Raw genomic sequence first — 14,857 nt, forward strand, 5'->3', positions numbered from 1 at the left:
TTTTAAATTTTAATTTGTAGAAGTTGTCTTTCAACAAAACATTATGAGGTTTGATATAAAAAATGAAGGCTTCGTTGGTCACATCCTTGCCTCAATTACTTTGGCTATGATGAGAGTAATATGCTGCAGCTTCTCCCAGCCAAGGAGATTGTTCTTGATGTCTGCTAATGATCATTTACAAAAGCCAACCAGGTCGGTGAACTAAAGCTCTCCTAAATCCATCAGCGCAACCAGATCGGTGCATTGGTTCGTCACAATGTTCCCATTTTATTAATAAACTCTTTTCCAGTTCCTTTGCAATTGTTGAGGATCTTTGTTGCAACAAGAATCGAATTGGAAAGGTTTCCTTTGAACACTGTCCCAAAGGTACCTTGTCCCAACTTGTGTTCTTATTGGTCATAAGAGTACCTTGTGGGCTTGAGAGCTCTGTTATTTTCCAAACATTTGTTCAATTATGGCTCGAGTTTCTGTTCTGTCAGAAGTATATACATGACAGAGTGCAACAAATGCAGGCACAGGTGAAAATAGACCAAGGACTAGAGTTGCTTAAATTTTGCCCCAACTCCCCTGTAACACCAAGTTATTTTTTTTTATTTTTTTTTGTTTTTTGTTTTTTTTTTTTGAGGTACCTGCAAAAGATCTGAACACCAGCACTTTTTCATGTCCACAGTAAATCATTATGTAGTGCTGGGAGAAAGTTCTCATATTTTTGGCTATCTATTCATTTTCCTTTCTTCTTCTTTTCCTTTTCTCGAAAATTCAAAATTTATTATTGCTGAAGTTCAGCTATTGCAGAGAACGTGGTGATGCTTAAATAGTTTGGTACATGATTATTTGAAAACTGTGACAGAAAGTATGTAAAATTGCATGTGGATGAAATACCAAACCTTGTTGTTTGCTCACATAGAAACACTCACCCGTTTCCGATTCAGTTTGATTTTTTTTTCCTTCAACCTACAATTTTAACCTCTCTTTTTATGTCAGTCTTGACCAATCGAAATGAAGAATGCATTCTGGGTTTAATATATCATGTCAAACAGCTGTACTGTCGTATATTTTTGTACAAGGTGCAATGGGAAAACAGTCAGTGGAATGATATGAAGCTTAAGGAAACATTTAATGGTTTGTCCCACTAAGGCAAGGGATTGAATCATGTGGATATCTTCCTGCTAGAAGACACAGGAAGATAAATTAAGTTTCCAAAGATGTCTTCAGAGACAACCATCTACATCATATACTTGAATTACCTCAGATTGTTGATTTTACTGACAAAGAACTTTACTGATCACTGGCAGCTCAAGCACTGCTTGTTCCTTCCATTGCAGGATAAATCAAATCCAGGTAATTCAACAATCTGAGGTAATTCAAGTATATGATGCACCTTCCTTGAGTAGAAAAGGCAATTGGATGAGTGGTCCACAACTTAATTCTGTGCACTCATTTATGCACCTTCCTTGAGCTATTTCTGTCACTTCATATCTCATGTAAGAAAAGGTATGGTCTTGGCTGGCTTTCCACGGAAGAATTTTTGCCACCTTTCCGAAGTACCATTATAAAAACTGAGCCTGCAGTCTCGCCTGCTTCACGTTTCCAAAAGAATTTGACCCAACTGCAGGTGGTACTGCTCTTCCTATAGTAGTTTCCCTTATAATTATTAATATGAACTTATGAAGTTGATGATAATGCTTTTCTGACAAACAAAAAAAGTTTATTCTTGGTCATAATTCTGCTTGTGTAAAACAGAGGCGCACACTTGTTTAATTCCAAGAGTGGCCATAATGTTCTCATGCACATGATGTTGAATCAACTTTACAATGTTGCTTTTCTCTCAAGCCACTGTACTTGTCTGGTAGCCTTTCCGTCTAATTTCAGTCTCTATTGTTCAATGAACTTAACAATGCTGATTTCTTGACCACAATACGCAAAACACACACACGCACACATCCCTTTATAGGTCTGAGGAACCTATACTTGTTTTGAACTCTCTCTCTCTCTTCATTGCTGCAGGAAGAGTACCCTTTCCAGCGCAATTGACAGTTGTTCTAATTCTTGGCCTATACAGTGGAACCTGCTGCGATGCTAAATCTAATCATCATTGTGAACCTTCATCCTGCGGCAACATCTGCAACATAACTTACCCTTTCCGACTAAAAGATGATCCCAAGAGCTGCGGTGACCCAAGGTATAGCCTGTCTTGTGAAAACAACCGTACTGTACTGTACTTATATTCGGGAAAATACTATGTACAGTCAATCAATTACGATAACTACACAATTCGAGTTGTGGATGTTGGTCTTCACAAAGGTAACTGCTCTTCACTCCCTTGTCATTTGATAGCAAAGTATAGCTTTGATAAACAGGATCCATATAGCTTCTATCAACTTAAAGGTAAAATGAAATCAGGGTTCCCTTTTCCCAACCTTAAATTAGAGCACATTGAACTGTCACAGCCTATTATTTTCATGACCTGTAAAACCCCAGTGAGTTCCCCAGATCTTTATGTGGATACTGCTCCTTGCGTTGATGCTAGGAGTAGTTCCAATTCTTCTTTGTCCCATCCCAGTTGGAATTCTTTTGTTAAGGTTGGTCATTTTAATGTCTCGGGATTGAGGGATTCATGCCGCATAGAGCTTATGGTACTTGCGGCACTGTTCTCCCATCCAAAGGACTCGAACATTTCCTACATTGACATCCACAATGAGCTAGTCTATGGGTTTGAACTTTCTTGGTTGCGGACCTATGAGAGAGGTCAAAGATGGGGTTGCCACATCCACAGGGATACCCAAAAAGTTCATTGTGTTTATGAATGCGGTCGTATTGGTTTGGACAGTACAGTCTCCCAGTGTGGTAAGGACATTTATCAGATCAAAGATGTTAGTTTATAAGTGCAGCTGCTGAGATAGTTTATTATTTCCATTTGAAAATGTAGCCGTTGGATAACAGTCCAACTGTGCAGTCAGGATGTAACTGTGCATGCCAGGTGTCTCTATCTCATAGGGTAGTGAATGAATGGCTGATTTGTAAATGATGTAATAGGAATGTTCCGATTCCTAACGGTTTTTGTCAGAAGCAATTTACGTATGATTTGCGTGGGAGCTGAGCTAGTATTCTGCTAGCTCTTCTTCTTCCCTAAGCTCTCTCTCTCTCATTTTCTTCAGATCACATTTTCTCATCTAAGAGTTAAAATACAAGATAATAGTCTCTGTATTCTAACATGGCCTCAGAGCCAGGTTGGATTGTTTAGCTGGGCGTTTTGAATCTGTGAAGAAAGGAAGCTGCGTTTGAAGTGTGTGTGAAGGTCTGCGTCTACCATGGCTGGATCTGGATCTGGAGGCGAGGTGAGAGCGCCAATTTTCAATGGAAATAATTATGAGTTTTGGAGCATAAAGATGAGAACCATCTTCAGGTCTCATGGATTATGGGATCTGGTTGAAAAGGGTTTAGAGTGGTCAGATTCGAAAGGAGTGATGAATCAGTGAAAAGAAGAAGGAAAAGGAAGAATCAAAGGGAGCTGGTGAATCTGTGAGCGAAGATGAAAAGAGATGTTTCAAGTGGTTCAAACAGAGAAGCTGATGAAAGATGCAAAGGCATTGGGGCTGATTCAAGGGGCAGTATCTGATGAGATTTTTCCCCGGATCTCTCATGAAGAAACTTCTAAAGGAGCTTGGGATCTCTTGATGCAGGAATTTCGAGGTGACAAACAGGTAAGAAATGTGAAATTACAGAGTCTGCGTAGGGAGTTTGAGTACACTAGAATGAGAGATGATGAATCCTTGTCTGTCTATATTACCAAACTATTTGATGTGATTAATCAAATGCGTAGCTATGGAGAAATACTGCCTAAAGAAAGAGTAGTACAGAAATTGTTGATTAGCCTACCATCTGCTTATGATTCTATCTGCTCAGTTATTGAACACTCAAGAGACTTGAATGAGATTGAGGTGCAGGAGGTTGTAGCCTCACTAAAGAGTTTGAGTTGAGATTAGATAGACACTCTGAAAACAAAACAGAGAAGGCATTTGCTAGCCTTAGTGTGGATGCTAAATCGGTTAAAACTGGAGATCAGAACAATAAGCAACATAAGAATTGGAAGTCCAAAGGCAAGAAATGGGATAACAAGACAAGTGAAGGCACTAAAACTCCCTGCAAGCACTGTGGTAAGTTACACTTTGGTGAGTGTCGATTCAAGGGCAAACCAAAGTGTTATAACTGTGATAAACTTGGACACATTGCAAAGGATTGCTATAGCAAGAAAACACCACAGCAGGTTAACTATGCTACTCAAGTGGAAGCTGCACCAACTATGTTCTATGCTGGAAGTGCAATTGGTGCTGGTATAACAAGGGATGAAGAAATCTGGTATTTGGACAGTGGGTGTAGTAATCACATGACAGGAAAAGAGGACTTGCTTGGTGGATATTGTGAAAGGTGACTGCAAAGGTTGAAATGGGAACTGGACAGCTTGTAGATGTAACTGGAAAGGGCACTCTTGTGGTTGAAACCAAAGTAGGCAAGAGATATATCAAAGAAATAATGCTGGTACCTGGACTGAAAGAGAACTTACTCAGTGTGGGTCAGATGATAGAGCATGGCTGCTATTTGGTATTTGGAGATCACAAGGTGGAAATCTACAATGACAGCTCTTATTCAAATCTGGTTGCAAAGGTACAAATGAGAGGTAATAGAAGCTTTCCTTGAAACTGCAGGCTGAAATGCACTTAGCTTATAGAGCAAGTGTAGATCATTCCACTGAACTTTGGCATAGAAGATTTGGACATCTCAATATGAGTAGTCTGAAATTGTTGAAAGAAGAAGATATGGTAGTAGGACTACCAGAAATTAAAGGGATTAAAGAGGTGTGTGAGGGGTGTGTTCTAGGCAAGCAGTGTAGAGAAGCATTTCCAAAAGAGGCTACCACTAGAGCACTAACTCCACTAGAACTCATTCACAGTGACATCTGTGGTCCTATGCAGACAGTTACCAAAGCTGGAAATCGGTTCTTTCTCACTTTCATAGACGATTGCACAAGGATGTGTTGGGTTTATTTCTTAAGACACAAGTCTGAAGCTCTAACTGTGTTTAAGAAATTCAAGGCCACTGTGGAATTGCAAAGTGGTTATAAACTGAAAAAGTTGAGAAGTGATAGAGGGGGAGAATACACTTCAGTGGAGTTTGACAGTTTCTGTGAAGATGTAGGAATTGAAAGACAGCTTACAACCCCATACACACCATAGCAAAATGGTGTGGCAGAGAGAAAAAATAGAACTATAGTAGAAATGGCCAAGTGTTTGATGTTGGAGAAGAAAATTCCATTTGATTTTTGGGCTGAGGCAGTCAACATATCTGTATATATTTTGAATAGGTGTCCAACTAAAGCTTTGAGCAAAAAGACACCATTCGAAGCCTATAGTGGAAGGAAGCCAGGGATTAAGCATCTAAAGGTATTTGGCTCACTATGTTATGCTCATGTACCAAAACAACAAAGACAGAAATTAGATCTTGCAAGCAAGAGGTGTATCTTCTTGGGGTATGGCAGCTGTGAGAAAGGTTACAGGCTGTACAACATTGAAACTGAGAAGGTGATTGTTTCAAGAGATGTAATATTTAATGAAAATGTGTGTTGGGATTGGAATGCAAAGAAGGAAACTAGTGTGAACATTCAGCTCACTGGAATCCGAGAAGAAGCACAAGGAGAAGAAGGGAGTTCTTGTGAACTTGAAGAACAATTGGAAGTGAATGAGGTGCCTAGTTTAAACACTGAAAACAGTGATCAAGAAATGGTCATAGGTCTGCAGGATGTTGATCATACTCCTCTCAAATACAAGAGCATTGCAGAAATTTATGAAAAATGCAATATGTGCATTATAGAACCAGAAAGTTTTGAAGAGGCAGCAAAGGATGACTCTTGGAAGAAAGCAATGGAAGATGAAATCACCATGATTGAAAAGAACAATACATGGGAGCTTGTAGCTAGACCATTTGATAAACCAATCATTGGAGTCAAATGGGTCTATAAGACTAAACTAAACCTAGATGGATCTGTGCAGAAGAATAAGGCTCGGCTGGTTGCAAAGGGATATTCTCAAAAGCCTGGAATAGACTTCAATGAGACCTTTGCACCAGTGGCTCGACTTGACACTGTGAGAGCTTTGGTAGCATTGGCTGCACAGAAAAATTGGAAGCTTTTCCAGTTAGATGTGAAATCTGCCTTTCTCAATGGAGTACTAAGTGAAGAGGTGTATGTGGATCAACCATCTGGTTTTGTGATTCAAGGAAGTGAAGATAAGGTGTATAGGCTTAAGAAGGCTTTGTATGGCTTGAAGCAAGCTCCAAGAGCTTGGTATGAAGAGATAAATTCCTATTTTACTAGAGCTGGTTTTCATAGGAGCTTAAGTGAAGCTACCTTATACACTAAAAGGTCTTCAAGTGGTATTCTCATTGTGTCACTCTATGTAGATGACATTATCTATACAGGAAGCTCAAAGGAGATGATGCTTGAATTTAAGGATGAGATGATGAGACAATATGAAATGACAGACCTTGGATTGCTTCATCATTTTCTCGGCCTTGGGGTTTTACAAACAGACACTTGCATTTTCTTGCATCAGAAGAAATATGCAAAGACTTTGCTAGACAAGTTTGGACTCAAGGACTGCAAATCGGTTGCAACACCATTGGCAGTGAATGAAAAGTTGTCTAAAGTGGATGGGAGTGACCTAGCAGATGAGACTTTGTATAGACAAATGGTAGGAAGCTTGCTCTACCTAACTGCAACAAGACCAGACATTATGTTTGCATCTAGTCTTTTGGCCAGATTTATGCACAATCCTACCAAGAAGCACATGGGAACAGCGAAAAGGGTGCTAAGATATATACAAGGTACTATAAGCTATGGCATTGCTTATGAGAAAGGAAAAGGAGCTGTGTTAATTGGCTATTGTGACAGCGATTGGAGTGGTAGTGAAGATGATATGCGAAGCACATCAGGCTATGCATTTAATTTGGGGTCAGGAGTGTTTTCTTGGGCCTCAATTAAGCAGAGCAGTGTGGCTCTCTCCACTGCAGAGGCAGAATACATGAGCGCAGCAGAGGCAACCACTCAAGCTGTTTGGCTCAGATTTGTGCTATCAGATTTTGGTGAAGAGCAGGTAGAACCAACTCAGTTGTTGTGTGACAACACTTCGGCTATTGCTATATCAAAGAATCCTGTTCATCACCACAAAACTAGACACATCAATCGCAGGTTTCATTTCATTCGAGATGCTCTTCACAATGGTGAGATTGATTTGCTTTATTGCAAAACTGAAGAACAGGTTGCTGATATATTCACCAAGCCTCTAGCAAGGGATCGGTATGAGTATCTAAGGAAGGCTTTAGGTGTTATCTCAGCACAACACTTAGAAGGGAGTGTTAGTTTATAAGTGCAGCTGCTGAGATAGTTTATTATTTCCATTTGAAAATGTAGCCATTGGATAACAGTCCAACTGTGCAGTCAGGATGTAACTGTGCATGCCAGGTGTCTCTATCTCATAGGGTAGTGAATGAATGGCTGATTTGTAAATGATGTAATAGGAATGTTCCGATTCCTAACGGTTTTTGTCAGAAGCAATATACGTATGATTTGCGTGGGAGCTGAGCTAGTATTCTGCTAGCTCTTCTTCTTCCCTAAGCTCTCTCTCTCTCATTTTCTTCAGATCACATTTTCTCATCTAAGAGTTAAAATACAAGATAATAGTCTCTGTATTCTAACAAAAGATGGCATACAATTCCCTTTCTTATGTAGCATACATGTGTACACACACACATTGTCATTAGCAGTATTTCCCCACTCCACAATTTTCTTTCAGTTTCCAAAATTGTTAAGATTCTAGAGTTCACAAGTATATATAATCTGTTGCGTTGGATGGTGCAGGCATTACGAATATGATTTATGGCTATCTGTTATGTGAGGACTCTCAATCTTAACATTTTCATTTCATTTCTTTGGTGATTCGTTCCAAATGATTTTGATCAACTGTCAGTCTTAACCATCTCTCTCTCTCTCATTTGCAGTTTTTCTTATCATCATTCAAACCATTGGTGAGAACCTTATCCTTCTTCCTTTTTACCTACATACCTTGATGAACATAGTTTTCATGCAACAGAGTAGCAAAATGACTCATTTCCAGAGATAAATTTCATACAGGGTCCAATGACTAATTGATGTTTATTACTCTTAATTCTAGCCAAAGGGCCGATAGATGTATAAGAAGAATTAATCATTTAAGTTATGTTTAATAAGTATTCAGTAACAGTTACAGTTATAACTCATGCGTCATTACAGCAAACAAATTAATAATCGTTTTTTGTTTTATTTACAGTAATGTTATTTGTAGCAAGAGCTATACTCGGGGCTCCTTGTGTGATTGTTCTTTTAATCTATAAATGGAGAAGGCAGCACTTATCAATGTATGGTCGTATTGAAGAATTCTTGCAAAGTCACAACAACCTCGCGCCAATACGGTACTCCTACTCAGATATCAAGAAAATGACAAAAGGGTTTAAGGACAAATTAGGTGAAGGAGGTTATGGCTCTCTGTATACAGAGGACAGCTTCGTAGCGGCAGCCATGTAGCTGTTAAGATTTTGAGTAAGTCTTAAGGCTAATGGGCAAGATTTCATCAATGAAGTTGCTTCCACTGGAAGGATTCATCATGTAAATGTGGTGAAACTAATTGGTTTTTGCGCCGAGGGGTTAAAACGTTCTCTGGTGTACGATTTCATGTCAAATGGGTCTCTTGATAAACACATCTTCCCTAAAGAAGGGCTCATCTCCTTAAGTTGTAAGAAAACATTTGAAATTGCAGTTGGAGTAGGCCGTGGCATTGACTATCTACATAAAGGATGTGACATGCAAATTTTGCATTTTGATATCAAGCCTCAAAAAATTCTACTTGATGAGAACTTCATTCCAAAGATTTCTGACTTTGGACTTGCAAGATTATGTCCGTTAGATGAGACTAGTTTAACTTTGACTGCAGCAAGAGGAACTATCGGATACATAGCTCCAGAATTGTTTTACAAAAATATTGGAGGAGTGTCGAACAAAGCTGACATCTATAGTTTTGGAATGCTGTTGATGGAAATAGCAGGCAAAAGAAAGAATTTGAATGCAGTTGTAGCCCATTCGAGCCAAGTTTACTTCCCCATCATGGGTTTATGACCAATTCAATAAGGGAAAGGACATAAAAATTGAAGATGCATCAGAGGAGGGGGAGAAGATAATTCAGAAGATGTTTATAGTCGCTCTATGGTGTATACAAATGAAACCTAGTGATCGCCCTAATTCAATGAACGAAGTAGTCGAAATGCTTGAAGGAGAAATTGAATGCCTACAAATGCCTCCACATCCATTTCTATATCCACAAGAGAAGCCTGTGGGGGAAGATGAAGACACTTCAGAAACAACTTGGTCAACACTATCACACAATGACTTTAAAGACTCAATCAGTTTAATCCACAATGCAGCTGGGGTCATGTAAAACAACGTTTTTTCTTTGTTTTATGTATGAACAATCTAAAAAATTACAAAATTTGTCAAGAATGGTTTTTGAAAAAGTATTGTCAGGCGAATAAGAAAAGTATGCTTTCCCTTGGGTTTGATAGTTTTCTGACAGGATAATCTCTCAAGCACCGACTGTATGTTGTTTATTTCTAAATAAGAAAGAACCATTATTGCTCCTGCAGAGTTGAAATGTTCGCCAACAAACCTTTTCTTGTACATAGCTGTACATAGTATAAATACACAGACTAACATGGGCTACATTATTTCATTAACATTTTGAATTAAGCTTGCTGACTCTTCAGCATCATTGTTGGATTGTGTTGATGACCATGTTGTCTCTGAATTGTCTTCATCATCCACCAATGGTTTATCTTGTGGATATAGGAAAGGCTTTGGAGGCATTTGAAGGGATTCAATCTCTCCTTCAAGCATCTCTACTACTTTGCTCATCGAATTAGGACGCTCGCTAGGCTTCATTTGTATACACCATAATGCAACTATAAGCATCTTCTTTGTTATTTTCATTTCTTCCTCAGTGGCATCTTCTATTTCTATGTCCTTTCCTCCACTGAATTGATCATAAACCCATGAAGGAAAGTATATTTGGCTTGAATGAGCTGCAACTGCATTCAGGTTCTTTCTTTTGCCTGCTATTTCCATCAATAGCATTCCGAAACTATAGATGTCAGCTTTGTTTGATACGCCTCCTATGTTTTTGTAAAACAATTCTGGAGCTATGTATCCAATGGTTCCTCTTGCTGCAGTCAAAGTTATACTGCTCTCATCTAATGGACATAATCTTGCAAGCCCAAAGTCAGAAATCTTTGGAACAAAATTCTCATTAAGAAGAATGTTGTGAGGCTTGATATCAAAATGAAAAATTTGCATCTCACATCCTTGATGAAGATAGTCAATACCACGAGCAACTCCAAGTGAAATTTCAAATGATTTCTTGTAATTTAAGGATGAGGGTTCTTCTTTTGAAAATATGTGTTTATCAAGAGACCCATTTGACATGAACTCGTATACAAGAGCACGCTTTGATCCCTCAACACAATAGCCAATTAGTTGCACCACATTTACATGATGAATCCTTCCAATTGTAGCAACTTCATTGATAAAATCCTGCCCATTACCTTTGGACTTACCCAGCATTTTAACTGCTACAAGACGGCCGCTTCGAAGCTTTCCTCTATAGACAGAGCCATAACCTCCTTCACCCAATTTGTGCTTCAATCCTTTGGTCATATTCTTGACATTCGAGTAGGAGTACCTTATTGGCATGAGGTTGTTTTGACTTTGTAAGAATTCTTCTATAGGGCCATACATTGACAAGTGCCGCCTTTTCAACTTATAGATAAGAAGCACAATCACACATGGAATCCCAACTGCAGTTCTTGCTGCAAGCAGCAATATTACTGCAAAACAAAAACAAAAACTATGAAATTTTTTTGGCTACTGTCTCCACCATTTTTAATTAAAACTTGTTTCTATAATCACTTTGTCTCTACACCTAAAGATAACTTACTTGACATGAGACTACATAATAAAAAAGAAAAAGATACATAATACTCACCAATTTCTAGAATGTAAAAGAAAATAACTGCAAGAAACATAGAACAAAAAAATATTGAGTTAAGACACAGCTATTAAATTATTTTTGGACAAGATCACTGAAGAAATGAAAAGAAATGAAATGATAGCAAGTTCTCATTACGTACTACGTAGAAAGCCAAGAATTTTGTCCACGATTCCTGCATTATCCAACAGAACAATAAAATACACTGAATTTTAGAAGCTTGATATGTTTCAAAATAAAGCGGTGTAGAAATCTATTAATGACAATGTGTGTGCTGGTGTGTGTTTGCTGGACATGAGGTAAGTTATCTTTGACATCCATACCGCAACTGCGTTGTGTTGTCAAACCAAAACCGCAATCATAAGCACAATTGGGTTTGTTGGTATCATTGTCGACGTAGCAGGTACTCCCTTTTTGACCTCTATCATAGCTCTGCAACCATGAAAGTTCAAACCCATAGACCAGTTCATTGTGGATGTCTATGTAGGAAAGGTTCATGTCCTTTGTACCCTGCCAGGATGTCCTAACCATAAGCTCAACGCGGCACAACTCCCTCAAATCTGAGGCATTAACATGACCAACTATAACAAAAGAATGCCCTTGGGAACCGGGCAGAGCAGAAGTGGGACTACTAATAGCATCAGTACAAGGAGCAGTCTCCACATACAGAGGTGAGTTCACCGGGGTTTTACAGGTAATGAAAATTATAGGCTTCGACAGTTCAATTTGATGTGAACTTGGAAAAGAGAAGCTCCACGTAATTTCACGCTTATGAAGTTGCCTAACCTTAAAGCTATACGGATCCTGGCGATGGTGGTTATAGCCCGTCAGAGAATCCCGAGGGATTGAGGAGCAGTTACCCTCATCAACATTGGCATCCACAACTCGGATGGTGTAGTTATTATAATTGATTGACTGGACATGGTATTTCCCCGAATACAAGTATAACACTGTTATATTATTCTCACAAGACAGTTCATACCTTTTGTCACCACACTTCTCTGGATCATGTTTCAGTCGAAAAGGGTAGCTTATGTTATGGATTTCGCCACACGAAGAAGGTTCACACCTATGATGATCATCATTCTTGGCACTGAAAGTTCCACAGTACAAGCCAAGAACTGTTACAAGGACTATGAGCCTTGATGGAACTGATACTCTTCCTGCAGCCATTGCAAGATGAGATTAGGAGAAAAAGAGAGTGGGAGGTTTCCAGCACAACTGCAGCTTCCTATGTTACAGACAAGGATACTTTGATTATATTACAGCACTTTGATTATTTTATACTAGCATACTTTGATATTATGATATTTTGGATTCACCGACTTAGCCAAGTGGGTTTGCTCATTCTCCATTATTCTAGATTTTTCTATATTATTCAAGACACAAGTGTGCATTAATTTTAACAGATATAAAGAAATTTTGTGGGCAGGAATTTATTTGTCAACATGGAATTTTTTTAATGTATTGTTACCTTCATTTTCCACAGGGTAGAGTTGATTTGTCAACAAATGAGATTTTATTTGTCTTAACTTGTGGAATAATGTTGCCAGTGGAAAAAAGAGTCATTAGGAGGATAAGGTTTAGACCGATTCTGCTACTTCCAAAAAGATGTACAAAAAAACTGGTCGGTGGAAGTCAACAGTCAAGACCACATGATACCTTATTTTAGATAACATGTTGGGAGTATGATTAGATGTTCAAGGTGCAGAGAAAAGTTGAGTATTTCCTCAGAGATGACAATTTCTTTCTTCATCCTGTTCATGGTAGGCTTCAAAGTTAATATTGGAGCATGCCAAAATGAGTGCTCAGAATTACGCTGTGGAGACTTCGGTCCACCTATCAAATTCCCTTTTCGACTCAAAGACAAGCAGCCTGTGATGTAGAACAGCCCGTAGGTTTAGAGTAAACACTTGAGCAATAGAACAGAGAAGAAATAAGGGATCGAAGAGAAGAATTAGAGATCGAAGAGACGAAGGGAAGGGGAAGGAATCAGAGAGTTCAAAGTAAGGCAATTTATCATTAATCAATTCTCCCTTAAAAGATTACAAACAACTCTATTTATAGAGGCAAAACCCTTTTTAGTCTAGGAAAAGGGAAAGTAAACTTTAAGAAATAGGAAAGCAAATTAACTAATAAGAGATCCTTTAACAAGAAGGAATCTTTAAGAAGAAGGAATCTTTAAGAATTAGGAAAACAAATTAACTAATAAGAGATCCTTTAACAAGAAGGAATCTTAAGAATTAGGAAAACTAAAAATAGGAAAACTAATCCAAGTAGAATTAGGAAAACTAATAATATGCAATCTGCATCATTCTCCCCCACCAAAAAGAACTCGACACCGGCGAGTATACCAAGATGAAGGATGACGACGATGTTTGTAAATATGGATGATGGGAGGACGGGAGGCAGCCAAATCAAGATCATGAAGAGCATCCGATAACTGTGCAGAAGAGTGGAATCCAATCAAGAAATTCAGCTTCTATAATCCAAGTATCCTCAGTAGCAGGCCTTCCAACCCAATGAACCAGAAAACAGGTAGAATCTCTAGGAGACGAGGCCACAACTTCATGATTTGAGACGTCCTCAATCTGATCTGTAGGGGTAGAACTAGGAGAAGGACTACGCGGCACCGGAGGAGGAATGAAATCGGTAATATTATTTACGGTGCGGCCATCAACACACCTTTGCCAGGAACCATCCTTTTTGGGGGTAAGGAGAACTAGAACAACACAAGGGTTTAAACTATGACGAATAAAGCAATTATCCAGCAACACCTGAATTTGTCGATTCAATTCCGCTTACGTGGACGGATTCATACGATAATAGGGAAGATTAGGAATTTGCGAACCAGGAATAAGGTCAATGGCATGTCTGAATCTCTCTCGCCGGAGGTAGTGCATCCGTAAGTCATCGGTATGATATTAGAGAATTTAGGAGGAACTGATGTATGGGTTCGCAAGTGGTGTGGGTTGCTGTCGATTTCGGTTTAAGCAATAGAGCAAAGGACACACCAGTGTCTTGCAGTTCGTGTGCAAAGTTTACAGATGATAAACTACTCAATCGATGCTCCGAAGCCTTCTCTTTAAGTAATAGAGTTGGTTGAACATCCTTAGTTGGTTTGATGGCCGGATTGGAAGGCGTTAGCGTTATGTTCTTTCCCTCATGTTGAAAAGTATATGTGTTCTCTCTACTACAACTTTCACACAGCGGTCGTAAAGCCATGGTCGGCCTAGTAGCACATGTGCAATGGGAGTCTGCTTTGAAATCGTCCGCTGCACTTCGAGTATATGCTTCAACAGAATCACACAAGGGTAGATTGATACAATAGAAACCTCTGGTAAAATGCCCACCCGTAATCCAGCAGATAAAGTACATATAGATTCCTTTTCGGGAGCGATTCATCCTTCCCGAACGCAGCATACAACTCTCCGTTGTACTGCGCTCTCCAAGTGTGCTTGTTCCTCCCTTCTTCCTTACCATGGCAAGTCTTTGTGAAATAACTCCGATGAGAAAAAAAAAGAAGGCGTTAAGAGACCCTCCTGGCCCAACCCTAGACACTCTCATGGGCAGGATATCACAATAAAGTCGCTCGTGACAGGGACCCAATTGAAGAGGAACAAGACATCTTTCAGTAACAGGTAACATGGTGTTATCTACCCAGCCAACATGAAAAGGATGGGGATGTGGCTCGGCCTGAAGGTGAAGGCGGTTGACAGCAGCTTTAGAGATAA

The 14,857-nt window shown here is 39.1% G+C and overlaps 1 protein-coding gene and 1 pseudogene across 4 annotated transcripts; one reads left to right on the forward strand and one right to left on the reverse strand.

Annotated features, from left to right (window-relative positions):
• The first annotated feature begins 2,255 nt into the window (after positions 1-2,255).
• Positions 2,256-9,734, forward strand: LOC148916765 (rust resistance kinase Lr10-like; annotated as a pseudogene). Its single transcript, XR_016127238.1, has 4 exons — positions 2,256-2,847; positions 7,913-7,945; positions 8,053-8,079; positions 8,361-9,734. The product of XR_016127238.1 is annotated as a rust resistance kinase Lr10-like (transcript).
• On the reverse strand, positions 9,659-12,426 carry LOC148916766 (rust resistance kinase Lr10-like). 3 transcript variants are annotated; one of them, XM_089052998.1, is made up of 5 exons: positions 12,106-12,242; positions 11,447-11,633; positions 11,266-11,298; positions 11,121-11,147; positions 9,659-10,962 (listed from the first exon to the last, which is right to left on the reverse strand). In XM_089052998.1, the coding sequence occupies exons 2-5, from the start codon at positions 11,619-11,621 to the stop codon at positions 9,800-9,802; spliced, it is 1,398 nt and encodes a 465-aa protein (XP_088909124.1). In that variant the 5' UTR covers positions 11,622-11,633; positions 12,106-12,242; the 3' UTR covers positions 9,659-9,799. The 3 variants fall into 3 exon arrangements, with proteins under 3 accessions (XP_088909124.1, XP_088909123.1, XP_088909125.1); XM_089052997.1 differs by having other exon boundaries at positions 11,447-12,424; XM_089052999.1 differs by lacking the exons at positions 11,121-11,147; positions 11,266-11,298 and adding an exon at positions 11,189-11,190 and having other exon boundaries at positions 9,659-10,982; positions 11,418-12,426.
• Positions 12,427-14,857: the final 2,431 nt, after the last annotated feature.

Source organism: Prunus mume, linkage group LG5, assembly GCF_029339155.1.
Source record: "Prunus mume cultivar Tortuosa linkage group LG5, ASM2933915v1, whole genome shotgun sequence".
Classification (NCBI taxonomy): Eukaryota; Viridiplantae; Streptophyta; class Magnoliopsida; order Rosales; family Rosaceae; genus Prunus; species Prunus mume.